General features: G+C 50.1%; 1 protein-coding gene across 3 annotated transcripts in view; it reads right to left on the bottom strand.

Annotated features, from left to right (window-relative positions):
• Positions 1-20,535, bottom strand: part of RGS9 (regulator of G protein signaling 9) — a 53,800-nt gene extending 33,265 nt beyond the window's left edge. For all 3 annotated transcript variants that reach the window (XM_036451172.2, XM_045586285.1, XM_036451174.2), the window contains exons 1-7: positions 20,274-20,535; positions 10,231-10,327; positions 5,076-5,126; positions 4,578-4,684; positions 4,323-4,374; positions 4,020-4,078; positions 2,278-2,354 (exon numbers count right to left, since the gene is read on the bottom strand). In XM_036451172.2, the coding sequence (XP_036307065.1) occupies positions 2,278-2,354; positions 4,020-4,078; positions 4,323-4,374; positions 4,578-4,684; positions 5,076-5,126; positions 10,231-10,327; positions 20,274-20,330 (500 nt within the window). In that variant the 5' untranslated portion in view covers positions 20,331-20,535. The remainder of the gene's footprint in view (positions 1-2,277; positions 2,355-4,019; positions 4,079-4,322; positions 4,375-4,577; positions 4,685-5,075; positions 5,127-10,230; positions 10,328-20,273) is intronic.
• Between the last annotated feature and the right edge of the window lie 5,478 nt (positions 20,536-26,013).

Here is a 26,013-nt window from a genome sequence, read left to right as displayed (position 1 = left end):
GGGAGGTGTCCATCACGCTGGTCAGTCTTGTAAACAGAGTCGCTCGCTAATTTACTCCCATGTCCCTCCCGGCTTTGCTCTGCTGCTCTCCTCGTAGGTGTTACTGGAAGACAGATGTAGCAAATGGAACCCATGGGAGCCAGTAAACGGGGAATGATTTTAGTGTGTCCTATTATGAATTTTTTTTTCATATTGTGATTTTTCAGCAACAGCGTCACATTCACTTATTCATTCGTGCATGTACTAATCTCCCACCACGTTCCAAGCACTGGGAGTACAGTGGTGGATCAAACAGGCTGCGATGGCCCTAGCTGGTTTGGCTCAGTGGATAGAGCATCCGCCTGCAGACCGAAGGGTCCCGGGTTCGATTCTGGTCAAGGGCATGTGTTTCCGTGGCAGGTTCCTCCCTGGCCCAGGTCTGGTTGGGGTGTGTGCAGGAGGCAACCAATTGATGTGTTTCTCTCACATTGATATTTCTCTCTCTTCCATGCTCTCTAAAAAAATCAATGATCCTCAGGTGAGGATTTAAAAAAAAAAAAAAAAAAAGGACTGCTATGGACAGAATGTCTGTGCCCCATCCCAGCTCGTGCTGGGCACTCACACCATCCGGGCACTTACACTATCCACTCTCCTGGGTTTGCTAACTAGAGATTTTGGAACTTAACCTGTGTATTTATACGCAATTGGCTCTCTTTTCTTAGAGAACCCTGACTAATCCACCACCACTCTGGTTCCAGGCTGCTTCTTGAGAATGGGGTCCCCACCATCCAGCCCCGCCATGTGCTAGCCAGTCTAGAGCTGCCAGGATCTGGACCCGGCAAGGTGCGTGAAGGTGGGCCACCTGGGCTTAATCTACTTTGCTGGCCACTGCATCAGTCCCCAGATATTCCTGACTCCTACACCTACACACAATCATATTGTACATCCCCGTGGCCTAACTGGTTAGCTCAGTTGGTTAGGGCATTTTCCCAGTATGCCAAGGTTGGGGGTTCAATCCCTGGTCAGGGAGCGTACAAGAATCAACCGATGAATGCATGCTTGGGTGGAATAACAAGTCAATTTCTCTCTCCGTCTCTCTCTCTCTCTCTCTCTCTCTCTCTCTCAAATATTGTACATCCCCATCCATCATCCTCCCTTGAAATTGGACTTAACCATGGGACCTGCTTTAGCTAATGAATCGTGAGCAGAGATGACATGCAGCACCTGTGATCCTCACAGCCTCTCCCCCACTGCTCTGGACACAGACAAAGCCAAGACAGTACTGCTCCTTAGCACAGGTCCCGGGTGACCAACAGTGGCCCTGGGACACTAGCACAAAGTAAGCCCTGTGGTTTCATGCCCCTGAGATGTAGGGATTATTTGTTACAATAGCCTAACCTCATCCTGACTGATACACCCTCCCAGCATTTACATCTGGCTCTTGTGGACAAGATAGGGCTCTTCAGCCCAGTCAGTGTGGCTCAGTGGTTGAGTGTCAACCTATGAACTAGGAGGTCATGGTTCAATTCCCGGTCAGGGCACATGCCCAGGTTGAGGGCTCAGTCTCCAGTGGAGGGGAGGGGGGAAATGTGCAGGAGGCAGCCGAACAGTGATTCTCTCTCATCACTGATGTTTCTATTTCTCTCTCCCTCTTCCTTCCTCTTTGAAGTCAATAATATATATATATATATATATATATATATATATATATATATATATATATATATAAAATAAAAGAGACAGAGCCCTCCAGAAGGATGTTAGCTCCATTTCTAATGTGAACAGCAGGCAAATGAGAGCAGCAGTGGGTGGTGCTAACATGTGAGTCTGATTACATACCTCCCCTGCTTAAAATATTTCCCCATGGCCCTTATCTCCATCCCCACTTCTGCCACTTCCAAGCTTCACGCTCTTCACTTCTGCTATGAGAACCTGCGTCAAGTGGGCATCCCCTGCCTCCAGATCCTCTGCCATCCCCTGCCATCAGGCTTGAGCATGTCCTGTCTGCCTAGAACACAGTGTCTCCCACCTCACCACTCCATGCACTATCACCGTCCTTCACCTGGATGCCTCCAAGTTCAATGTCATTTCTATAGCTCCTCTGCAAACTCCTACCTGTGGCTCTCATACCACTGCAGCATCACAACCATCAGCCTGACCCACTAGACTGTGTCTCTGTATTCCCTATGCCTAGCCCAATGCTTGGGTTATTTAATGCCCCATAAAGGGTTATTTTACCAAAAGGACACAAGGAAGGGAGGGAGGAAGGACAGAGGACAACCAGGACCTTTCACTCACCTGTACTGCTCTTTGGCCTGCATAATGACGAAGTCCCACTTGTAGTTGATTTTTTTGTTCAAGAAATCATAGTTTTCCTAAGGAAGGAAAACACAGTGAGAACACCGAGGCCCATAACATCCTGATTCCCCGAAAATAAGACAGTGTCTTATGTTAATTTTTGCTCCCAAAGATGCGCTAGGTCTTATTTTCAGGGGATGTCTTATTTTCCCATGAAAAAGAATACGGTACACATTTATTGTTAAATGAAAATAAAGGAAATTTATTACCTGTATACCGTACAGTAGTACGGTAGTTGTCAACACAAACCAGACAAACTGTGAATCCTACAGTATCAAGAATTTACTCATTTAGCCAAAACCAGTTTGGCTCAGTGGTAGAGCATTGGTCTGCGGACTGAAAGGTCCCAGGTTTGATTCCAGTGAAGAGCATATATACTGGTTGCGGGCACATCCCCGGTGGGGGGTGTGCAAGAGGCAGCTGGTCGATGTTTCTCTCTCATTGACATTTCTAGCTATCTATCTCTCTCCCTTCCTCTCTGTAAAAAATCAATAAAATATATATATATTTTAATTTACTCATTTATTCAATGACAATCATGTCATCATCTTCTGGAACATCATCATATAGTAACAATCCAATTCCTGAATTTCCTGGTGAATTTCTTGTGACTCCATTTCTTTCAGAATCAGTGGACCAAATCTCTCATGTTTAGCCTAGAAAGGGAGCCTTCTTTTCGGGGGGATGCCTTATATTTCACTCAGAAGGAAACCTATAAGTAGGTCTTATTTTCGGAGGATGTCTTATTTTCAGGGAAACACGGTATGCCACATATAGTGGGCAGAAAGCCCTAAGTCAATGAGGGCATGCCAACAAGCCTTCACCCAGTTTTGCAAAGCTGCTCATTCAGGGGGTAGTTCCAAATTCTAAAAAAGCCTTTAACAAAAATAAATAAATAAATATATATATATATATATATATATGTTTCTCTAATCTGATTAGGAAGAAGGGAATACAGTGTGTTGAGGAACATGGAAACTCAATACTCAACAACTGAGCTTCACAAATCCACAGAGATAAGACCTAACTTTGGTATGATGCTGGCTCTTCTGAAAACATGTGTGTAATGCATAAAATACAGCAGAATTGTTGCCATCTGCCCAGAAATCTAGCCTATAGAGAGCTGGGATGCATTCTTTGAGAAATTATTTCTCAAGCCTAAAACAAAAGCCTATACTATTGTTTTCCCAATACAAACTCAAATTCAAACCTGTTCACCAAATATCTAACATGCATTATCGTACATATGAATTCATATCATTTTGGAACAGCAAAGGCTTAAATTACAGCATGAGAAACTGAAGCTCAACATAGGGAAAAATTTGCTTCAGGAAGCTGCTTCTAAATATATGGGTGGATAAAGGACAGAGGATAGGTGGATAGATGGATGAATGGAGGGATGAGTGAATGGATGGATGGATGGATGAATGTATGGACAATGGCTGGATGGATGATAGATGAATGGATAAATGATGGATGGATGATGAACAAATGATGGATAGATGGAGGATGAATGGATGATAGGTGGATAGATGATGGATGATGGATGGATGAATGGATGGTTGGATGATTGGATGAGGAAACATATGAATATAGCAATGAGGGAAATGGGGGGAAAAACAACAACTCAATACTATATTCCACTCACGTATAATAACTTTTACTTGAAAGTATCTCTGTACCTTTTCGTGTTCTTCCAAAACCCCTTTCTTCTTGATATTTCGCTTGGTCAGATAGATGGCTGGGGGAGAAAACAATGACATTTCTCATCATCATGTCTCAGAACCACATGTGTAGTCTCTCTGTACATGGGACTGCTGTGCTCAGCCCGGTGGAGAGAACACAGCAGACCCTCTCCCTTCCCGCAGTAACACTCCCAATACAGGTGTGTGCTGATATAAGGTCAAGATGACAGCAAGACAAATGCCACCAAAATGCAGCAAGTAAGCAAGCAGCACGTTAAGCACTGGGGGGAGAGCAGTTACCATAGTCTGTATCTTCCGCTGGCCACTGCTGGGTCGGCCAGAAATACGGTGTCTGCAAAAGAAACCAAGAGACCTCGCTTAGACAGTGGGCTCTGACCCAGGAAGGCCCCAGCCGTGTGGTTTAACAGATAAAACATCCTTAGCGCCCTCCACTTATTTCCAAAGTCCTGATCTGGAAGGATGTGAAGCCAAGCAACCACCTTTTCAGATAAGAGTACCCCCATGTTAACATCCAGAGTCCAGGCCACGACTCACCTGGAATCGGTAGAGGCTGCCATCAGGCTTGAGCGTGAGGTTCTTGGGGTCCTGCAGGGGGTAGATGTAGCCGTACTTGACAATGAAGTTGCCCAAGTTCTGTGCCTCTGGGGAGAAGCGGTGGAAGCATGGGAGTTAAGAGCAGGGCCCGAAGACAGCAGCTTGCTACCCGGCCCACACACACAGCACCCCGCACTCCAAAAGAGATGACTCCATCCCACCAGCACGTCAATCAAGGAAGGAGGGAATGCGATTCCTGGACTCGGCTGTGGGCGAGGATCAGCTGGGGAACGTGCTAATAAGGAGGATCCCCCGGCCAATATTTTGTACGAAACAAGTCTGTCCCCCCAGGTGGATTCTGGCTGTTTTACACAGGAAGGCCTCGTCTGTTCAATTCAAATGTCAGCTTCCCAGAGACCCGGGCTAAGCCTCCATGCAGATTCCCGCGGGATGCACACACAGCAGGTCTTGGTAACCCAGTGCCAGACGGGCTCTCACCCAGACTGGAGATCCAGAGCCGCTGGACGAGCCATTGCAGAACATCGCTTCCTGCAAAACAAATGTCAGGCCGTTGTCAGAGCTTCCTAACACACCCGCTGGCCTCCACTCTGTTGCCTGGCTGGCCTCCCCACCCTGCTCAGCTGGGATCACGTCCCTCTTCTGCTCAATACTTTCAGGGACTCCCTACCTCCACCCACCCAACCACCCCCACTGTGTTCAGACCAGTGTTCAGAGACAATCATTGATCGGGTGCCTCCTGCACACCCACTACTGGAGATCGAGCCCGCAACCCAGGCATATGCCCTTGTCCAGAATCGAACCTGGGACCCTTCAGTTTGCAGGCTGATGCTCTATCCACTGAGCCAAATCGGCTAGGGCCAGGGGAGGACTGGCTGTTTTAGCCTTTCCATCCACATCTCATTGAACGCTGCACAGGTTATGCAGACTGAGAGAGAAAGACTCAGACAGACAGCAGACAGATTAGTGTTCTCCACCAAGGAGCCAAGGGTTTGTCATCCAATTGACTGCTCCCTGAAATAAGTCAAATGAGTTTACAGGCCGCTGGCATCTGCTCCGCGTGGTCTGTGCGGGCTCCCGCATCAGCCACCTTCGTCCCCAGAAGTCCTGGGTCACCTGCCATCCGAGGAGATGGATGCCAATTACTCAGCTGATCTGCAGCTGCAAGACAAGGCCTTCCTTCCCTGCGTCCTGTTCCAACAGCCGCTGGGGTTCCCCAGCAGGAGGAGTGGGAGGAGGGGGGGGCAGGGAAGCATGGCAGGTGGGCACCTCACCCAGGAACTTGCAAGGCAGGGAAGCAGTGAACACACATTGATAGGAATAAGAAGATGAACACCAGAGTCACATAACTGGGCTCAAGTCCAAACTCAGCCACGTAGGAGTCGAGTGACGTGGGGACAAGTTGCTAGACCTCTTTGCGTCTCCGGGGCCCCCGCTGCAAAATGGGGACGCTTGTATCTCTCCCTAACTTGACAGTGTCTGTCAACTGACACAGTGTGGGAAGCTGTGAGCTACTGCCACTCTTCCAGCCTCCGCTGTGTGCTGGCCCCAGGCATGGAACTATCTCATTTAATTCCTGCACTCATTCTCTTAGGCAGGAATTGCCACTTCTGCTTCTAAAGTGAGAACTTGGAGGTTAGGGCTACATAGCTAAAAAAAGGCGCCCAACGGATTCAATCCCAGGGAGCCTGACTCAATGTCAAGTGCTAGACCAGGTTCACTCACTCAATGAATTTTTATTAGATCTCTACCCTGACCCGCAGCTCTCCAAGCACTGGGGTTACCCAGATGAGCAAGAGGAGAGTCTGCCCCTGGGTGCCATCCCCATGGTGGTTAAGAAGGGTCTGAATGTAAATTAGAAGGTAAGGGAGGGTAGAACAAAGGCCAATTTTTTTACTGCCAAATAGTTATTTTCTGCTACCTGATTCCGTTAAAATAAAAACAAAGAAAACCAACAAAAAGTCACAGTAAACTTTTTTTTTATGACCTCCTGGGTGGAATGGCTTCACCAAGTGACCTTTTGAGTCCTTTTCTTCATCCCTTCTGACCCTTCTAAAGAAGGGGCCTGGGCCCAGCCATCAGCGACCATATTCTGGAAAGGGCTAGGGCAGTGGTCGGCAAACGGCGGCTCTCGAGCCACTCTTTGGCCCCTTGAGTATGGCTCTTCCACAAAATACCACAGCCTGGGCGAGTCTTTTTTTTTTTTTTTTTCCTAGTTAAGCCCAAACCTAAGCCCAGTTAAGCCTAAAACTAAGCCTAGTTAAGCAAGCCTGAGCCTAAGCCTAAGCCTAGTTAAGCCTAAGCCTAAGCCTAGTTAAGCCTAAAACTAAGCCTAGTTAAGCCTAAGCCTAAGCCTAGCTAAGCCTGAGCCTAAGCCTAAGCCTAGTTAAGCCTGAGCCTAAGCCTAAGCCTAGTTAAGCCTGAACCTAAGCCTAGCTAAGCCTGAGCCTAAGCCTAGTTAAGCCTAACCTTAAGCCTAAGCCTAGTTAAGCCTAAACCTAAGCCTAAACCTAAGCCTAAGCCTAAGCCTAGCTAAGCCCGAGCCTAAGCCTAGCTAAGCCTGAGCCTAAGCCTAGTTAAGCCTGAGCTTAAGCCTAAGCCTAGCTAAGCCTGAGCCTAAGCCTAGTTAAGCCTAAGCTTAAGCCTAAACCTAGCTAAGCCTGAGCCTAAGCCTAGTTAAGCCTAAGCCTAAGCCTAGTTAGGCCTAAGCTTAAGCCTAAGCCTAGTTAAGCCTAAGCCTGAGCCTAAGCCTAGCTAAGCCTGAGCCTAAGCCTAGTTAAGCCTAAGCCTAAGCCTAGTTAAGCCTAAGCCTAAGCCTAAGCCTAAACTTAAACCTAGTTAAGCCTGAGCCTAAGCCTAGTTAAGCCTGAACCTAAGCCTAGTTAAGCCTAAGCCTAAGCCTAGTTAAACCTAAAACTGAGCCTAGTTAAGCCTAAAACTAAGCCTGGTTAAGCCTAAGCCTAGCTAAGCCTGAGCCTAAGCCTAGTTAAGCCTAAGCCTAAGCCTAGCTAAGCCTGAGCCTAAGCCTAGTTAAGCCTAAGCCTAAGCCTAAGCCTAAACTTAAACCTAGTTAAGCCTGAGCCTAAGCCTAGTTAAGCCTGAGCCTAGTTAAGCCTAAGCCTAAGCCTAGTTAAGCCTGAGCGTAAGCCTAGTTAAGCCTGAGCCTAGTTAAGCCTGAGCCCAAGCCTAAGCCTAGTTAAGCCTGAGCCTAAGCCTAGTTAAGCCTAAGCCTAAGCCTAAACTTAAACCTAGTTAAGCCTGAGCCTAAGCCTAGTTAAGCCTAAACCTAAGCCTAAGCCTAAGCCTAAGCCTAGCTAAGCCCAAACCTAAGCCTAGCTAAGCCTGAGCCTAAGCCTAGCTAAACCTGACCCTAAGCCTAAGCCTAGTTAAGCCTGAGCCTAAGCCTAAGCCTAGTTAAGCCTAAGCCTAGCTAAGCCTGAGCCTAAGCTTAGCTAAACCTGACCCTAAGCCTAAGCCTAGCTAAGCCTGAGCCTAAGCCTAAGCCTAGCTAAGCCTAAGCCTGGCTAAGCCCGAGCCAAGCCTAGCTAAGCCTGAGCCTAAGCCTAGTTAAGCCTAAGCCTAAGCCTAGTTAAGCCTAAGCTTAAGCCTAGTTAAGCCTAAGCTTAAGCCTAAGCCTAGTTAAGCCTAAGCATAAGCCTAAGCCTAGTTAAGCCTAAGCCTAGCTAAGCCTAAGCCTAAGCCTAGTTAAGCCTAAGCCTAAGCCTAGCTAAGCCTGAGCCTAAGCCTAGTTAAGCCTAAGCCTAAGCCTAGTTAAGCCTAAGCCTAAGCCTAGTTAAGCCTAAACTTAAGCCTAGTTAAGCCTAAGCTTAAGCCTAAGCCTAGTTAAGCCTAAGCCTAAGCCTAAGCCTAGCTAAGCCTGAGCCTAAGCCTAAGGCTAGTTAAACCTAAGCCTAAGCCTAAGCCTAGTTAAGCCTAAGCCTAGCTAAGCCTAAGCCTAAGCCTAGTTAAGCCTAAGCCTAAACTTAAACCTAGTTAAGCCTGAGCCTAAGCCTAAGCCTAAGCCTGAGCCTAAGCCTAAGCTTAGTTAAGCCTAACCTTCAGCCTAAGCCTAGTTAAGCCTAAGCCTAAACTTAAACCTAGTTAAGCCTGAGCCTAAGCCTAGCTAAGCCTGAGCCTAAGCCTAAGGCTAGTTAAGCCTAAGCCTAAGCCAAAGCCTAGTTAAGCCTAAGCTTAAGCCTAAGCCTAGTTAAGCCTAAGCCTAGCTAAGCCTAAGCCTAAGCCTAGTTAAGCCTAAGCCTAAGCCTAGCTAAGCCTGAGCCTAAGCCTAGTTAAGCCTAAGCCTAAGCCTAGTTAAGCCTAAGCCTAAGCCTAGTTAAGCCTAAGCTTAAGCCTAGTTAAGCCTAAGCTTAAGCCTAAGCCTAGTTAAGCCTAAGCCTAAGCCTAAGCCTAGCTAAGCCTGAGCCTAAGCCTAAGGCTAGTTAAGCCTAAGCCTAAGCCTAAGCCTAGTTAAGCCTAAGCCTAGCTAAGCCTAAGCCTAAGCCTAGCTAAGCCTAAGCTTAAGCCTAGTTAAGCCTAAGCTTAAGCCTAAGCCTAGTTAAGCCTAAGCCTAAGCCTAAGCCTAGTTAAGCCTGAGCCTAAGCCTAAGCCTAGTTAAGCCTGAGCCTAAGCCTAAGCCTAGTTAAGCCTGAGCCTAAGCCTAAGCCTAGTTAAGCCTAAGCCTAAGCCTAAGCCTAGTTAAGCCTGAGCCTAAGCCTAGTTAAGCCTGAGCCTAGTTAAACCTGAGCCTAAGCCTAGTTAAGCCTGAGCCTAGTTAAGCCTGAGCCTAAGCCTAAGCCTAGATAAGCCTAAGCTTAAGCCTAAGCCTAGCTAAGCCTGAGCCTAAGCCTAAGCCTAGTTAAGCCTGAGCCTAAACCTAAGCCTAGTTAAGCCTAAGCCTAAGCCTAGCTAAGCCTGAGCCTAAGCCTAGTTAAGCCTGAGCCTAGTTAAGCCTGATCCTAAGCCTAGCTAAGCCTGAGCCTAAGCCTAGTTAAGCCTAAACCTAAGCCTAGTTAACCCTAAGCCTAAGCCTAGTTAAGCCTGAGCCTAAGCCTAGCTAAGCCTGAGCCTAAGCCTAAACCTAGTTAAGCCTAAGCCTAAGCCTAAGCCTAGTTAAGCCTGAGCCTAAGCCTAGTTAAGCCTAAGCCTAACCCTAAGCCTAAACTTAAACCTAGTTAAGCCTAAGCCTAGTTAAGCCTAAACCTAAGCCTAGTTAAGCCTAAGCCTAGTTAAGCTTAAGCCTAAGCCTAAACCTAGTTAAGCCTAAACCTAAGCCTAGTTAATCCTAAGCCTAAGCCTAGTTAAGCCTAAACCTAAGCCTAAGCCTAAGCCTAATTTTTTTTTAATTTTTTTTTTTAAGTTAAATTATTATCTGTGTACATATTGGGTGAGTCTATTTTGAAGAAGTTGCGTTAGAAGAAATTTCAATTGTTGTACTGTTGATATTTGGCTCTGTTGACTAATGAGTTTGCCGACCACATGGTCATATAAAAGCAGCCAAAGACAATACATAAGTGGGGATGTGGACATGTTCCAATAAAACTTTATTTATAAACATAGGCCGCGGGCCCAATGTGACCCAGGAGCAGTAGTTTGCCAGCCCCCCTGTGTGATCTGTTCCAGGACATGACTAAGTTACCTGTCATGGCGTGAGGAATGCTGGTGACCAGGATCTTCTGGTTCTGCATTCGGACCCCCGTCTCTGGGCTCTGCATGTCCTTCACTAGTGCTTCAATCTGCAAGGCAGAAGCAAACCGTGTGGCTCAGGGGAACCGTATCAGAGGCTGAGGGGGTCAAGGGACACACAGCAAACCACGATGTGGCACTGAGTAGGGCCACCGGAACTAGAGGAGCAGTGTGCTCCAGGCCCACGTGCCCTCTCTGTGGGAGTGCTTGGGAGACTCCTCCTGACTTGGAGATTCTGCACAGACTTTTAGGAGAAGATGGGACATGACAACAAAGGCTTTTCCTGGACAGAAAGGGGGAGGATGAGCAAAAACATGGGAAAGTGTGAGAGGGAGAGAAAGCAGTCAGATGGTGAGGGTGGAGGGACAGGTGGAGGCCCGGTGGCAGGGACCTTGAATGCCACGCCCAGTGTGCAGATTTTGTCCCAGCAGCCGTTTCTGAGGGGTTGAATAGTCTGGCCTGGGTTTCAGAAACGTGGTCTATGGCAGAGGGAAGTCACTGAAGCCTGCAGAAGGTTGCCCCAGGAGACAAAAGCGGGAGATGTCGTCACAGCTGTCACTGTAATCTGGGCAGAAAGTGATGGGGCTTCACTGTGGCATGTCAACCCTTCGGTCTAGTCTCAACTAGAGCGAGTCTTTCATCATTTTAGAACATGTCACCTCTGTGCTCAAAGCCCTGCAAGGCCACTTCTCCCAGAACCGCTGGCCGAGATTCCCTCTCCGGAAGCCAGGGCAGCTGTGCACAGCTGGACCTGTCCTCATGGGGGGCTGCACCTGAAAGCCAACCTGTCTGCTCCCCACACTAAAAGAGCTCACTGGTCTACCTCTTCCCCTCGGTTTTACCCACCTGGTGTCATCACCATCGTTCTCCTGCTACATCATAAAATACACTCTCCAGGCCTCTGAGCACAGCCCTGCATTACAAAGTATGGTTTTCTCATCTCTTAGAATCTAATTGTGTGAAAATACTTTATAAGGCATGATATATGTTATACTGCATAAAGATAGATAAGGACAAAGTCATATAAACCTATGTAGATGCTTTATAAGGAGACATACGTTAGTGGTTATTGACAGAATCATCATTTGTAGCATTTGTACCATGAATGCATCTTTGAAACTTTGCATATAGGGCTGCATTCAGACACCTGGGAGTAAAAACCTAGCTCTACTCACCCATTAAATATATTCATTGATTAAGCACATATTTGTTGAGCATGTATGGCATGCCCAGCACTGTGGAGGGCAGAACAAAGTAAAAGAGATAGTACCCCATCTTCGGAGAGCTAGGAAGACATTTGTAGGAAAACAGAAATTTAACTGAGATAAACACTAGGGATCTGGGTGGCTAAAACTCTCCGTTCAAACCCCTGCTCCAAAGTATACCCTAGATCTGTGGTCAGCAAATTGCGACTCTCGAGCCATATGCTGCTCTTTGGCCCCTTTGGCTCTTCCACAAAATACCATGGCCTGGGAGGGTCTATTTTGAAGAAGTGGTGATAGAAGAAGCTTAAGTTTAAAAAATTGGGCTCTCAAAAAAAAATTGGGCTCTCAAAAGTAGCATTTCGAAGAAACAGAGGGCCCCGATGCTGGAGAAGATGTAGACACCCACCCCATGAGGTACCTCTTACCTCAATTGCAGGTTGAGTCCCCGGCCCCTAATCCAGGTGCCTGCGGCAAGCAACCGATCAACGTGTCTCTCTCCCATCAATGTTTCTCTCTCTCTCTCTCTCTCTCTCTCTCTCTCTCTCTCTCTCTCTCTCTCTCTCTCTCTCTCTCTCTCTCTGCATTTCCCTGAGAGAGAAAGTCAGGGAATTTGATCCCTTCTCTTTGTGTTAAAAAAAAATTTAAATTAAAACCTAGTTATAAAGAGTTTGTACTGTTGACATTTGGCTCTGTGGACTAATGAGTTTGCTGACCACTGCGCTAGATGAATTGCTACATCTCACTAAGACTCATTTCTCCATAAAATGGAGATTGCAGGTGCCTCGCCAGCAGAGGAATGATGCAATGATTAAATGAGATCGATCCGTGTAAAGCACTTAGCATCGAGCCATGCACAAAGTAAGCATGTGTGAGATGGCAAAGGCCGGCTAAATGTTGCATCAAAAAAACAGGGAGGATACTGACTGGAATAAGAACCAGGAAGAAGAGGAGGCTGAGAGGATGAAAAAGCAGTGTGCATGGAGAGAGTAGGATTTCCCTGACAGGGAGGGAGGGCTGTGCTCCAGGGGAGAGAGGGGGGAGGGGGAAGAGTGAAAAGGCAGGAAAGTGAGGACATTGAAATGGGGACCTTCGCAGTCCACTGCTGATGCGAATGCAAAACAAAAACTGTAAGGAGGTCCCCCCAAAAAGTACACGGGATCATCGTACCACCCAGCAACCCCGCCTCTGGGTATTTCTCAGAAAGAACTGGAATCAGGATCCTGAAGAGCTGTAAGCACTCCCGTGTGCACTGCAGCATAATCCTCTGTAGCCAAGATGTGAACACCAGCCTATGTCCACTGATGGATGAGCAGGTACAGAAAACGTGGCACATGCACACCATGGAATCTTTTTCAGGCTTTAAAGAAAAAAAGAAATTCTGCCACATGCAACATCACGGATGAACCTGGAGGACATTTTGCTAAGTGATCTAAGCCAGTCACAGAAAGCCTACATGCTTCCACTTAGGTGAAGTGTCTAACAGGCGACATAAATGGAAGAGTGGAGGGAGGGAAAGAGGGGGTTGCTAGTAAAAAGGGCATAAAATGTCAGTTAACCAACATGGATAGATTATAGGGATCTGTGCTACCACATTGTTTGTACACTTAAAATTCTTGAAAGAAGTGTTCCCCGGCAATAAAGTAAATTTTAAAAATAGAGCCTGAGCGCCCTGGCTGGCAGCTCAGTGGTTAGAGCATCGGCCACTTGAGAATTCAATTCTCTGTCAAGGTACCTCTTACCTCAATTGCAGGTTGAGTCCCCGGCCCCTAATCCAGGTGCCTGCGGCAAGCAACCGATCAACGTGTCTCTCTCCCATCAATGTTTTTCTCTCTCTCTCTCTCTCTCTCTCTCTCTCTCTCTCTCTCTCTCTCTCTCTCTCTCTCTCTCTCTCTCTCTCTCTCTCCCCCTCCTCCCTTCCTTCTATTCTCTCTAAAAATCAATGGGGAAAATATCCTCAGGTGAGGATTTTTTTAAAAAGATATAACATTAGAGAGAGATTGACCCAGCTGCCCTGGATGGGAGGGTGGGGGGAAATCATGCCAAGAAAGCCTGATTTGGACAAATTAGACCTGCCTCCCGCCCCTCAGCCAGCCAGCTCCTGCAGCTGGAAGGTCCCCACCTCCCCGAGGAGGGAAGGGTGTGGGACGACGTCCTGAGTCACGGCTGAGGACTGAGAGTCCACTTTCGATCTGTTGCTAAACCAGCATCTCGAGAAACAACCAGGATCAAGCGCATGGTCAAAGTCGCTCTGGGGCTCCTTGTGCAAGACCGACTGCAGGCTGGCTTCCGCTGCGAGGACACTGTCCTGGCTCACGGGCTTGTTCTGGGATGGAGACTTCCCTTCCGCTCCATTCGGAGCCTCAGTTCTTGGTCTGCAATGTCGAGGCCTCACAGTATCTCAGGCCACTGGGCCAGCAGAGCGGCCACAGCAGGGAGGGGAGCTAAGAGGGAGGTGTGGAGGGCTGGGAGGTGGCCTCACTCCCCCTGGACATGGCCAGGGGACACAGCAGCCACAGGCTGTGGGAGTCACTCCTTCCGAGTTCTCAGCTAGCCCTGCGCTGTGGTTTCCAATGCTGCTTCAAGAAGTGCCTGCCTGCCGAAGCCGGTTTGGCTCAGTGGATAGAGCGTCGGCCTGCGGACTGAAAGGTCCCAGGTTCGATTCTGGTCAAGGGCATATACATTGGTTGCAGGCACATCCCTGGTAGGGGGTGTTGCAAAAGGCAGCTGGTCGATGTTTCTCTCTCATCGACGTTTCTAGCTCTCTATCCCTCTCCCTTCCTCTCTGTAAAAAAATCAATAAAATATATTTTTTAAAAAGAAGTGCCTGCGTTTGGGGCCTGAGGGCCTGCGGGTGAAATCCCACATTTATTTTTAAATGATTTTTTAGGTGAAACAGCAGCATTTCGAAGAAACAGAGGGCCCCGATACTGAAGAAGATGTAGACACCCACCGCATGAGTTAGAAACCTGCATTCCCCTGAGAGAGAAAGTCAGGGAATTTGATCCCTTCTCTTCGTGTTAAAAAAAAAAAAAAAAAAAAAAAATTTAAATTAAAATCTAGCTATAAAGAGCTTGAAAATAACCTTCCGAGGAGGAATAATGAGAGCTATTTTTACAACACAATGAGGGGAGTCAGATTTCTTTCTGGCAGGTGGATCACCCTTTCCAGAGAGGAGGGGGCCTACAGGGACCTCGAGAACATGCTGAGGGAGCCAGGCCCATTGGGACACCAATCGTTCTCCTCAGGACTCTCCTTGGAGGGTCTCCCAGCCACCCAGCGAGGAAAGGCTCTGGCTGGTGGCACCGCCTCTAAGGGACTGTCAGGGGCTGAACTGCGACCCCTCCACATTCATATGTTGAAGTCCTAACCCCCAGGACCTGGGAATGTGATCCCATTTAGACAGAGGGTCTTTGAGAAGATTATGGAATCCGGCCGGCGCGGCTCCGTGGTTGAGTGTTGACCTATGAACCAAGAGGTCACAGTTCCGTTCCCAGTCAGGGCACCTGCCCGGGTTGCAGACTCCATCCCGTGTGGGGTGTGCAGAAGGCAGCCGGTCAATGATTCCCTCTCATCATGGATGTTTCTATCTCTCCCTCTCCCTTCCCCTCTGAAATCAATAAAATATATTGTTTTAAATAAAAGAGGTAATGGCATTAAAATGAGGCCAGTCATTGTGGCTCCAACTCCATTACCACTGGTGTCCTTTCCAGAAGGAAATTGGGACACGGACACACGCAGACGGAAGACCACCTGAGGACACGGGAGAAAGCAGCCCTCTGGCTGCCCAGAGCAGAGACCGAGGACGAAACCAACCCCACTAACACTGCGATCCCCAAAACTGAGAGCAAATCAAGTCCCCTTGTTGGGCGCCCCCAACCTGTGGCCCTTGGTCCTGGCAGCCCAAGTGAGGGAATGTTTGCTTTGGTCTGAGCGTTGGCTCCATCCAAAAGCCCTTTGCCCATGGCAGACAGGAGAGAGCCTGGTGATCTCCCAAGCCCTCCAGGGAGTGACCAGTCCATGACTTTCCGCTCCCAACGGCTGCCAACTCTGCTGACTCTGCCAACTTCCGTCCAGCGGGCAGTCTGCTAGGAATGAGGGAGAGGATGGCCATCCCCACTCCACCCCAAATGTCAGGCTTAGCTCCCGGCACCTCCAGGCAGCCACATCGCCTTCCCAGACAACACGGAAATGTCACGAAACCAGGCTGTGCCGGACCCGCTGGACCCCGTGTTGGGGGCAGGGGCGGTGGGGTGTCAGGCCCACGTTGCTTCTCTCAGCTGCCAATGTGCTGCGGTGTGACGGTCGGCGAGACAGGGAACCCCCACATCTCGAAGGAGCAGAAAGAATGGCTTTGACGGCCTCCGCACCCCACCCTCCTCCACGCCCACGCCTCGCATTAAGGACCTGTCACTCATGCGCAAGATCTGTGGAGCTAGAATTTTCCCTTAAGCCTAGCAAGGCTCCCGGGAGGGATGATACCAATCAGGACGTTTCTGTACCCAGATGGGGACAGCGACCGGAACCAGGGGATGATTTTGCAAACAAAGCGGGAGGGGCTCCTGCTAATGCGTCTGGCTACACTGACGGAGGCCAGCTGACCTTCCGGCCATCGGACCGCGGCGTCTGGAAGACCCTCGAAAGCGCCGTCCCCTAATCGGGGCTCACAGTCTTCCCCCAAAACCTGCCCTTTACACCCCGGTCACAAGCCCCAGGAGCGTCCTCGGTGACTCCAGCCGGCAGCGGCCAACATCTGTTGACTCTGCTTTTGTGCCTGACCTGTCTCCTCTCTGGCCCCCATCCTGGCTCTCAGGCTCCGTCCCCCTGGCACCTGCACTCTGAAATGCACCCCCAGCCGAGGTGCCGCTGACGCTGACGGTGGGAGGGTCAGTCTGGGCCGTGGGGCTGGCTGTCCCGTGCACCTGCCTTGGCCCACAAGATGCCCGTGGCATCCTCCTCCCCAGCGGTGACAACCCAAAATGTCTCCAGAGTTGCTCAAATGCCCCAGGGGCTTTCATCTTAGCTGTGCATTCAAATCACTAGAGAGACTTTATTTAAAACACCTATGCTGCCCGGCTGGCGTGGCTCAGTTGGTCTGAGCAGTGATCGGCAAACTCATTAGTCAACAGCGCCAAATATCAACAGGACAACGATTGAAGTTTCTTTTGAGAGCCACATGTTTTAAACTTAAACTTCTTCTATCGCCACTTCTTCAACATAGACTCGCCCAGGCCGTGGTATTTTGTGGAAGAGCCACACTCAAGGGGCCAAAGAGCCAGCCGCATGTGGCTCGGGAGCCTCAGTTTGCCGACCATTGGGTTAGAGCATGGTTGCAATATGCCAAGATTGTGGGTTTGATCCCCAGTCAGGGCATATACAAGAATCAACCAATGATTGCATAAACAAGTGGAACAAGTGGATGTTTCTCTCTCTCAAAATAAATAAATAAATAAATAATCAATTAGCCCAGCTGGGGCGGCTCAGTGGTTGAGGGTTGACCTATGAGCCAGGAGGTCATGGTTTGGTTCCCAGGTTTCAGGCTTGATCCCTAGTAGGGGGCATGCAGGAGGCAGCCAATCAATGATTCTCTCTCATTATTGATGTTTCTATCTTTCTCCCTCCTTCTCCTTTCTTCTCTGAAATCAATAAAAAATGTTTTTTTAAAAACCATTAAAAAGGCCAACGCTTGGTCTCTACCCCACTTAATTACCTTTTAAGTGAGTCAGAAACTCTAAGGAGGGTAACTTGAGAGCCATATTTCTCAAAGAGCAGCCAGGGTAGAGAAGAACGCGTGCCCTCTCATCAGAACCACCTTTCTAACCTGTAAACCAACTCCTTTCACTCAGCTCTGATTGTAAAACATCCAACAGCGCCTCCCTGAACACAGAGAGCCTCAGACTCCTCCGCACAACACTGAAGCCCCCAGTTCTGGGCCCTTCCCTCCAGCCTTCCTGTCCGTCAGCCTCCTGCCCACTCCAGACCATCCCAACCCCTGGTGAGTCTGCAAACCATCCTGCTGCTTCACCCGTCCATGTTGTGTAATGCCACTGTCTTAAGGGATAAATGAGAAGGTGTAGGTCAGGCCCCCACTGGGGACCACAAATACTTCAGAAATACTCCTTTCCATTTCTTTGCGTAGTGAATGTCAGGTGCACACAGGCCCTCAGCAAGCTGGGCATCTAGTGCAGCAGGTTCATCACTAAGGATCCCCTGGCACAGGCTCTTGAGACCTGCTCTGCACACCTTGGTTCTATCCTGCCTCCTGCTCTAGGGAGCTGTGTACCTGGCAAGGACCTCAGTAGCGAGGTGGAGGAGGGTGAGGCTGGGGTGGAGGAGGGAGAGGCTGGGGTGGAGGAGGGGGAGGCTGGGATGGAGGGGGAGAGTGGGAGGGGTGGAAGATGAAGTTAGGGTGGAGGAGGGTGAGGCTAGGGTGGAGGAGGGGAGGCTGGGATGGAGGAGGGGAGGCTGGGGTGGAGGAGGGGGAGGCTGGGGTGGAGGAGGGGACGCTGGGATGGAGGAGGGGAGGCTGGGGTGGAGGAGGGTGAGGCTGGGGTGGAGGAGGGGAGGCTGGGGTGGAGGAGGGGAGGCTGGGATGGAGGAGGGGAGGCTGGGGTGGAGGAGGGGAGTCTGGGGTGGAGGAGGGTGAGGCTGGGGTGGAGGAGGGGAGGCTGGGATGGAGGAGGGGGAAGCTGGGGTGGAGGAGGGTGAGGCTGGGGTGGAGGAGGGGAGGCTGGGATGGAGGAGGGGAGGCTGGGATGGAGGAGGGGGAGGCTGGGATGGAGGAGGGGAGGCTGGGGTGGAGGAGGGGAGGCTGGGATGGAGGAGGGGGAGGCTGGGGTGGAGGAGGGGAGGCTGGGATGGAGGAAGAGGAGGTTGGGATGGAGGAGGGGAAGGCTGGGGAGGAGGAGGGGAGGCTGGGGTGGAGGAGGGGGAGGCTGGGGAGGAGGAAGGGGAGGCTGGGGAGGAGGAGGGGGAGAGTGGGAGGGGTGGAAGATGAAGCTGGGGGCTGGAGGAGGAGGCTGGAGTGGAAGAGGTAAGAGTGTGATGGTGGTGGAAGAGGCTGGTGACCAGACTCCAGTCGAAAGGCCAAGGTAAGGAGAGGAGACTCTGCTAGACAACAGCCACGATGGCAAGAACGTCTGAGGTTCAGGAGACAAGGAGAGGCTCTCCAGCCCATTCCTCCCGGGCCTCCAGCCTGCCTGTCTGGGGGCGGAGGAAGAAGGCAGCCTTGGGGAATCCTGGAAGATGCCCATGGCTTTCAGACAGGGATTCAGGTGGTCTGCTCTGCGTTTAGAAACTGGTGTCTGCGGTATCAGCCCTGGGGTCCTGTCTGACAACCTTCGCCTGTCTTAGGGAGGAGCCTCACACCTCCACTGCCTGTGTACAAACAGCTCCTGGGAGTGGGCAAAGGAGTGTGAGCAGGGGAACAGGTTTCAGCACCGAATGTCCCAGGCAATCAGGACAGTGGGCACTGACTACACCCACAAACTGAGCTCCGGGGGCCCAGGGCTCCGCTTGTCACAGAGCATTCGGCTAATGCCACTCAACAAGATAAGCCTCAGGTGGCGGACACGGCGCCCAGAAAGGCGGCTGTGGACGGAAGGAAGGGCAGACGAGTGACCTAGGACCTAATCCCCCAGCGATCTCTCCAGGCGCTGCTTCTCTGAAGAGTTCACAACAAAACCAGCCACTTTGTTTCCAAACACATCACCCGGCAAGACACACGCCACCTCCCTCACGACCACAGCACAGCCCGTGCCGGGCCACCTGGTCTGAGGCCGAAGAGAAAGGGTCTGACTTCTGCTGCCAGCACAGAGACCTGAGATAAGCAGATACACATGCTCCAATGGGGGACTCGGGGGTGCTGGGAGCAGAGGTGTCCTTGATCCTACAAATATATCATTGCATGATTGATGTGTACACAGTCACCATACACACACACACACACACTCACACACTCATACACACACACACACTTTAAAATACCGCAGTTTGGTGCCATCTCCCACTGTTTTTGCTTCTGTAGAGAGTTGGCAAGGGTAGGCAACCTTGGCATTGCCTCATGGTGGGACCTGCTCCCCATGCCCTGCTCTGAGAGCCTCCGGCCTGGCCTGGGGGACTGGCCATCCCAGGCCCAGCCACCAGCGGCCTCTCTGGGATAGCCGGCGTAGCGAAGAGAATAACCTAATGGAACAATTACTCTACTCTTCTTTCTACATGCAGAAATGTTTGTTTAAATATTTTAATTGGATTTTTTCTCTCACAGATACTGATATTCTTTCCAAATCTGAAATAAAACTTACTCGGTTTCACTACAGAAAAAAAAAAAAAGAAAAAAAAAGAAAAGAAAAAAAAAACCTCTACAGCTTGGGATCCAAAAAATAACCCCCCAAAATGTTAATTTAACATCTGGGTGCCTTATAACGATATCCGATATCTGGAGACAGTCTTGCAGGTGACAGCCTTGGCTGAACTGCCTCAGGCACCCTCCTCTCCTGAGTAACAGGTAGTTCTGAGCCTGCTGCAGACCATGGCCCCTGGCTTCCCTCTCCAGCAGACAGGTTACGTGGAAACCTAATGATGATAGTATTTAAAACACACACACACACACACACACACACACACACTGCAAAGAAGTCGTCTAATAGCAGCAGCGTCATTAAGGGACCGCAGGGGATGCCCTCCGCTCCTGCCCACACGATGGATCGCACTGAGCCTGTCCAGCATCTCCGCGGACACTTCTCAGAGTTGGGTCCCCGCGCCCCTCCCAGGGCCCGGAGACAGACCAGCTCACCTTCTGGAGAAAGGCCATCCTGGGCCTGTACTGCTGGCCCTGGTGCCGGATTGTCATCCTGGACGCGGGAGGATTTCAGAACCAGAGCACAAAGGGGAGAGAGCCAGATACACCGAAGAAGAGAGAAGCCCGCCAGTGAAAGGGCCGGCGTGCCTCGCGCACACCCTTAAGCCCAAAAGGAGGTGCGGAGGGGGCACCCCGAGAGCGCGGGGCGGGGGCGGCTGCTGCCTGCGGCGCCCCTTTACTCGCCGGAGCTCCCGCCCCTGGGAAGCAGCTGGAATCCGCGCCAGCCAATCAGCGAGCCGCTCCGCGCGCTCGTTAGCATGCACTGCGCTGGCGCTCACCTGCCGCCAGGGGGCGGTGTGTGTGTGTGTGTGTGTGTGTGTGTGTGTGTGTGTGTGTGTGTGTGTCTGTCTGTCTGTCTGTCTGTCTGTCTGTCTTCGGGGACCCAGCGAAGTCTCAGGTGAGACCTGAGTGGGAGGATCCATCACGAGAGGGAGCTTTTCAGCTCTGCGACAGATCCTCCCACTCGGAACAGAGTTATGTACAGAAGTAAGACGAGGCGGTGGGAAACACAGTGCCTCTCCCAGCTCTGCCATAGCCAGCTGGGCAACCTTGGGCAGGTTCCTTAAAGTCTCAAAGTCTCGGTGTCCTTATCTGAAAAGTGAAAGAGGAAGATCGTATCCAACAGAAGGATCGGGTATATCATGGGATGGGGAAATGTGTAACACAGTGCATGGCACTCAAAGAATGTTTAAAAGTGTTTAGGGGGCAAAATGATCAGTGGAACTGGCGAGATGTTGGTTAATAAGAGAAAGGAAGTGAAGAAGAAAGAGGAGTTCATTGTAGTCCCTACTACTGGGCCAGCTCCTTGGTCTAAGCAACTTCTGCCTCACGTCTCCGGTCCTTGGTGTTTTCATAGCTAGACAATGAACGGGTGACCCTCCTACGCAACCATCAGAACCCTTTGTGGCTTGTCATACAAAGCACCTTTTCTGTGTGTACAAGATGGGTGGCTATTGATGGCAGCCGACAAAATGTTTAAGTTGGAAAAGAACAAAGAGGGAGGTGCCTCAGGAAGGCGCAGTCAGCCATGTCCCTGGTGCAGTGGTTCTTATCTGTGTCTTTGGAGGCACATCCCTGTAAGAATCTGGTGAAAGCTCTGAACACTTTGCTCAGGAAACATGGCTGTGTGTGCCTCTTTACAAACCCTCACACGTATTTTGAGTCTTTGTTTCTTGTAACCAAAAGGGTCAAACATGTAGTATGATGTTAAAAGTTAATAATTGTGTCCTGGAGAGGGGGAGGGGAATGATTTATTTAACTCACCTATTCGTTTAAACAATGAATGTATTGTATGTCAGGCATTGGGCTAGAGTCAGGAATTTAAAGCAGCATATTAAATGACCCCATTCCTCAAGGAGCTCACAGGTAAATGGGGAGAATTATGAATAGAATCTATTTATAATGGCGATGCTGTCAATGCAGTGCTGGAATTAGTTGCAGAGCACCTTACCCAGCCAGAGTGGAAGAGAAGGCCAGGAAGACTTCCTGGAGGAGGAGTCTTAAAGGAAAATGGAGAGTTAACCAGTGAAAAGGGATAACTACAGGTACATCGCAGAGAACAGCACAGAATGGGCGTGAAGGCAAGATCAGCATGCTTTGAGGGTGGTTACAAGAAATTCATTGGCAGCCAAGACCGTTTTTGGCTCAATGGATAGAGCGTCGGTTTGAGGACTGAAGGGTCCCGGGTTCGATTCCGGTCAAGGGCATGTACCTTGGTTGTGGGCATATCCCCAGTGGGGGGTGTGCAAGAGGCAGCTGATCAATGACTCTTTCTCATTGATGTTTCTAACTCTCTTTCTCTCTCCCTTCCTCTCTATACAAAGTCAATAAAATATTTAAAATAAAAAAAAGAAAGAAAGAAAGAAAGAAAGAAAGAAAGAAAGAAAGAAAAGAAATTCATTGGCAGAAACCGTTTTTGGCTCAGTTTATACAGCATCAGCCTGTGGACTGAAGGATCCCAGGTTTGATTCCCATCAAAGGCATGTACTTTGGTTGCGGGCACATCCCCAGTAGGAGGTGTGCAGGAGGCAGCTGATCGAAGTTTCTCTTTCATCGGTGTTTCTGGCTCTCTAATCCTCTCCCTTCCTCTCTGTAAAAAAATCAATGAAATATATTTTTTTTAAAAAAAGAAAAGAAAAGAAATTCATTGGACACAACATCCTGTGAGGTTGGGGAGATGGAGATAGGGGTCAGACAGTGGTTGGCTTTGACAGGGGTGGGGGTGGAGAGCTTGGGTGAGGGATTACATTGTCAGGGGCATAGGGATCTGTCTGAGGTGACAAACGTTGTATATCTTGATAGGAGTGGTGGTTACAGAGGTAAGTTTGTTTGTAAAAACTCACCTGTCTTCTTAAAACTGGAAGCGTAACATTGCATGTAAACTACACCTTAAGGAAAGGATCGACTCACAAAGCAAGTATTATCTTGCCACATGTCAGAGGCACACAGCGCTAAAATGAAATCCTCCTGTGACTCTGTCAGGTCGATGGACCCCCCATCATCATCACCATCGTCACTCTAGTCACCCATGTCCTCCTCCTCAGCAGAGGGTGTGACGCGGGGCCTGAATTGGGGTCATGCTGCCCTGAACACTGTACCATGTGACCAGCATGGACCTTGTCCCTGTAGGATAAACGTCATCCAGGCACCATTGTGTGGCCATCCACCCAGGTCTAAAGTCACTTCGGCAGGAAAATGTCCCAGCAGGCCCGGTCAGCTCAGCAACTTGCTTCAGTTCACTGTGCTGAGGGCTGAGGAGATAAAGCCTGAAAAGACTCGGGAAGATAACTCTCCCTCTCCTCTTGCTGCCTCCCGTTGTTCAGTCCAGATGGAAGCCAGTCTGTTAGGGTCAGCCTCCTGGGACACAGAGCAGGGAAGGAGGGCGAGGGACCCCCGAAGAGGGGACTCCAGACGAGGCAAACCCTGCCGAACCAGCACCAGTGGCTTAACTGTCTCTGAGCGTGTGGCCTCCCAGAGGATGTCCTCAGGGTTGATCCTGTGTCCCCAGGCCCCCCGCGCAGCTCGGTAACCGCACCTCCTGCCCCTGGACAGGCATCTCCCAGACCCGGACAGAAATCATGTTGAATTCATCTGTCTCCCGGAACCACTGCCCCTACTCCACCCCCACTCCTGTGTGCATTTCACGTAATTCTATCTCGTTTGCATGTGTTACACTTGTGTATTATATTTGCAGTTCTAAAAAAAATCAGACAAAGGAAAAACAACACCTTAGATGCATGCACGTTTCTTCCTAACTCCTGCTAGGGAGGCAAGAGCTCGGGAAAACATATTCCGGCAGGAAAACCGGAGGCCCTGGTGGCTACCCAGCGAGCATGCAGGCCCCATGGGACAGAATCCCTCTGCGGCCCGCCCGCTGGTCAGCACCAGGTCAGCAGCAGTGCGAAGAGGGGCGGAGCCAGCCACCGTCACCCTGTACTTTCACCTTCTGCACAAAGAAGCTATTTTAGGCCTCTGGTAGCTGGCCATGCTTGGTGTGATGGGGGAGAGGGAAAAAGAAGGGGGGGGGGAGGAGGAGTGGGAGGAGGAGGAGGAGGAGGAGTGGGAGGAGGAGGAGGAGGAGAAGGAGGAGGAAGAGGGGAGGAGGAGGGGAAGGAAGAGGAGGAGGAGGAGAGGGAAGGAGGAGGAGGAGGGGGAAAGAGGAAGAGGAGAGGGGAAAAAGGAGGAGGGGGAGGAGGAGGAGGAGAGAAAGGAGGAGGAGTGGAAGGAGGAGGAAGAGGGGAGGAGAAGGGGAAGGAAGAGGAGGAGGAGGGGGAAGAGGAGGAGGAGAGGAGGAAGAAAGAGAAGGAGGAGGAAGAAGAGGAGGAGGAGGAGGGAGGAGGAGGAGGAGGAGGAGGGGGGAGGGGGAAGGAGGAGGGGGAAGGAGGAGAAGGGGGAAGGAGGAAGAGGAGAAGGAGGAGGAGGAAGGGAAGTGGAAGGAGGAGGAGGAGGAGAAGGAGAGAGGGAGAAGGAGAAGGAGAAGGAGAAGGAGAAGGAGAAGGAGAAGGAGAAGGAGAAGGAGAAGGAGAAGGAGAGAGTGAGAAGAATTGGAGCTTTTCTGGAATGTTTCCTGCCTCTCTCTTTCTCATCCAGGAATTGTTGAAAAACTATTTTGGCCTGTGGTGGCCACCAACTACTTCACAAAGTACAGTCCTGTGAACACCTCGTCCCCATCTCTTTTATCTTCAACAGAAGGCTTTGGACCCATCCAAGATGACCTTTCTCACAGCGTTGCCAGGATAAACACAGGTAAACAGAGCCAAGTCACACCTCACTCTGCCCCCACGTCCTCCCAGCTACATGGGGTTCTCTTCCGTCTCCCAGTGTCTGCTATTGCTGTGAAGGACGTTCTTTAAAACTCACCAAGGACGTGTTTTTATTGATTTTTAGAGAGAGAGGAAGGGCCAGCGCCATCATCACTGCATGTGATTGGGGATCAAATCCACAGCTGAGGTATGGACCCTGACCGAGAATTGAACCCTCAATCTCTGGTGTTCGGGGTGACGCTCCAACCAGCGGACACCAGCCAGGGCTTGCTAAGGGCGTTCTTATTTTTCAGTATAGAGATTTTCTAACAGTGGAGTTTTTGTAAATGACATTACGGGAAAGGTTTCTTCACGACTCGGAAAGGCTGGGATAAGGAGAAGTGTGAAAGCCTCAAGGCACAGGGTGTGTGTTCTCCTCCCTGCTCAGCCTCGGACTGGAGGTGTGACTTTTCAAACAGCTCAGCCGAAGTGTAACTGACATCCACTCCGCTGTGCCTGCTTAGTGTGTGCAGTTTGGTAAGTGTTCGTGTATGTGTACACCCGTGAAACTACACGCATGACCAAGACATGCTCCACCAAGAACCTCCTGTGTCTCTGGATCCCTCCCCCTGCTGGCCCCAGACAGCCACTGGCCTTCTCTCTGTCACTATGAATGAGTTGGCGGGTGACTTTGGTCAAGTTGCCTAATCTCTGATTCTCTAGTTTCCTACCACTAATTAAAAAGCATTAGCCCTAACCGGTTTTCTCAGTGGATAGAACAACTGCCTGTGGACTGAAAGGTCCCAGGTTCGATTCCGGTCAAGGGCATGTGCCTTGGTTGCGGGCATATCCCCAATGGGTTGTGTGCAGGAGGCAGCTGATCGATGTTTCTCTCTCATGGATGTTTCTAATTCTCTATCCCTCTCCCTTCCTCTCAGTAAAAAAGTCAATGAAATATATATATATTTTTTAAAGTATCAGATTTGATGATTTCAAAAGTCTCCTCCCATTTTACAAATCATATGACTTTTGTATTCTAAGCAGAATGAAAAACTCAAGCTAGCCAAAGGCTGGCAGAGTGAGGCTCAGTAAGCTGCTGACAAAACTCGACCCCATGGGACTTGGACCCCGCCCCCCCAACACACATACACACACACACACACACACACACACACACACACACACGGGATTCCAGGTGACAGACATTCAAAAGAGTGTGGCTCAGCCATGAAGCATCAACCCAAGAACCAAGAGGTCAGGGTTTGACTCCCTGTCAGGGCACGTGCCTGAGTTTCAGGCCAATCCCCAGTAGGGACCATGCAAAAGGCAGCAGATGGATGATGTTCCTCTCTCTGTTTGCTCCCTTCCTCTCTCTCTAAAAACCTATTAAAAAACATTTTAAAAAATAAAACAAAAGACTGAACGCTTCCATT

This window comes from Pipistrellus kuhlii, unplaced genomic scaffold (assembly GCF_014108245.1).
Source record: "Pipistrellus kuhlii isolate mPipKuh1 unplaced genomic scaffold, mPipKuh1.p scaffold_m20_p_22, whole genome shotgun sequence".
In the NCBI taxonomy this organism is placed as follows: Eukaryota; Metazoa; Chordata; class Mammalia; order Chiroptera; family Vespertilionidae; genus Pipistrellus; species Pipistrellus kuhlii.
This window is presented reverse-complemented; position numbering and strand designations above follow the sequence as displayed.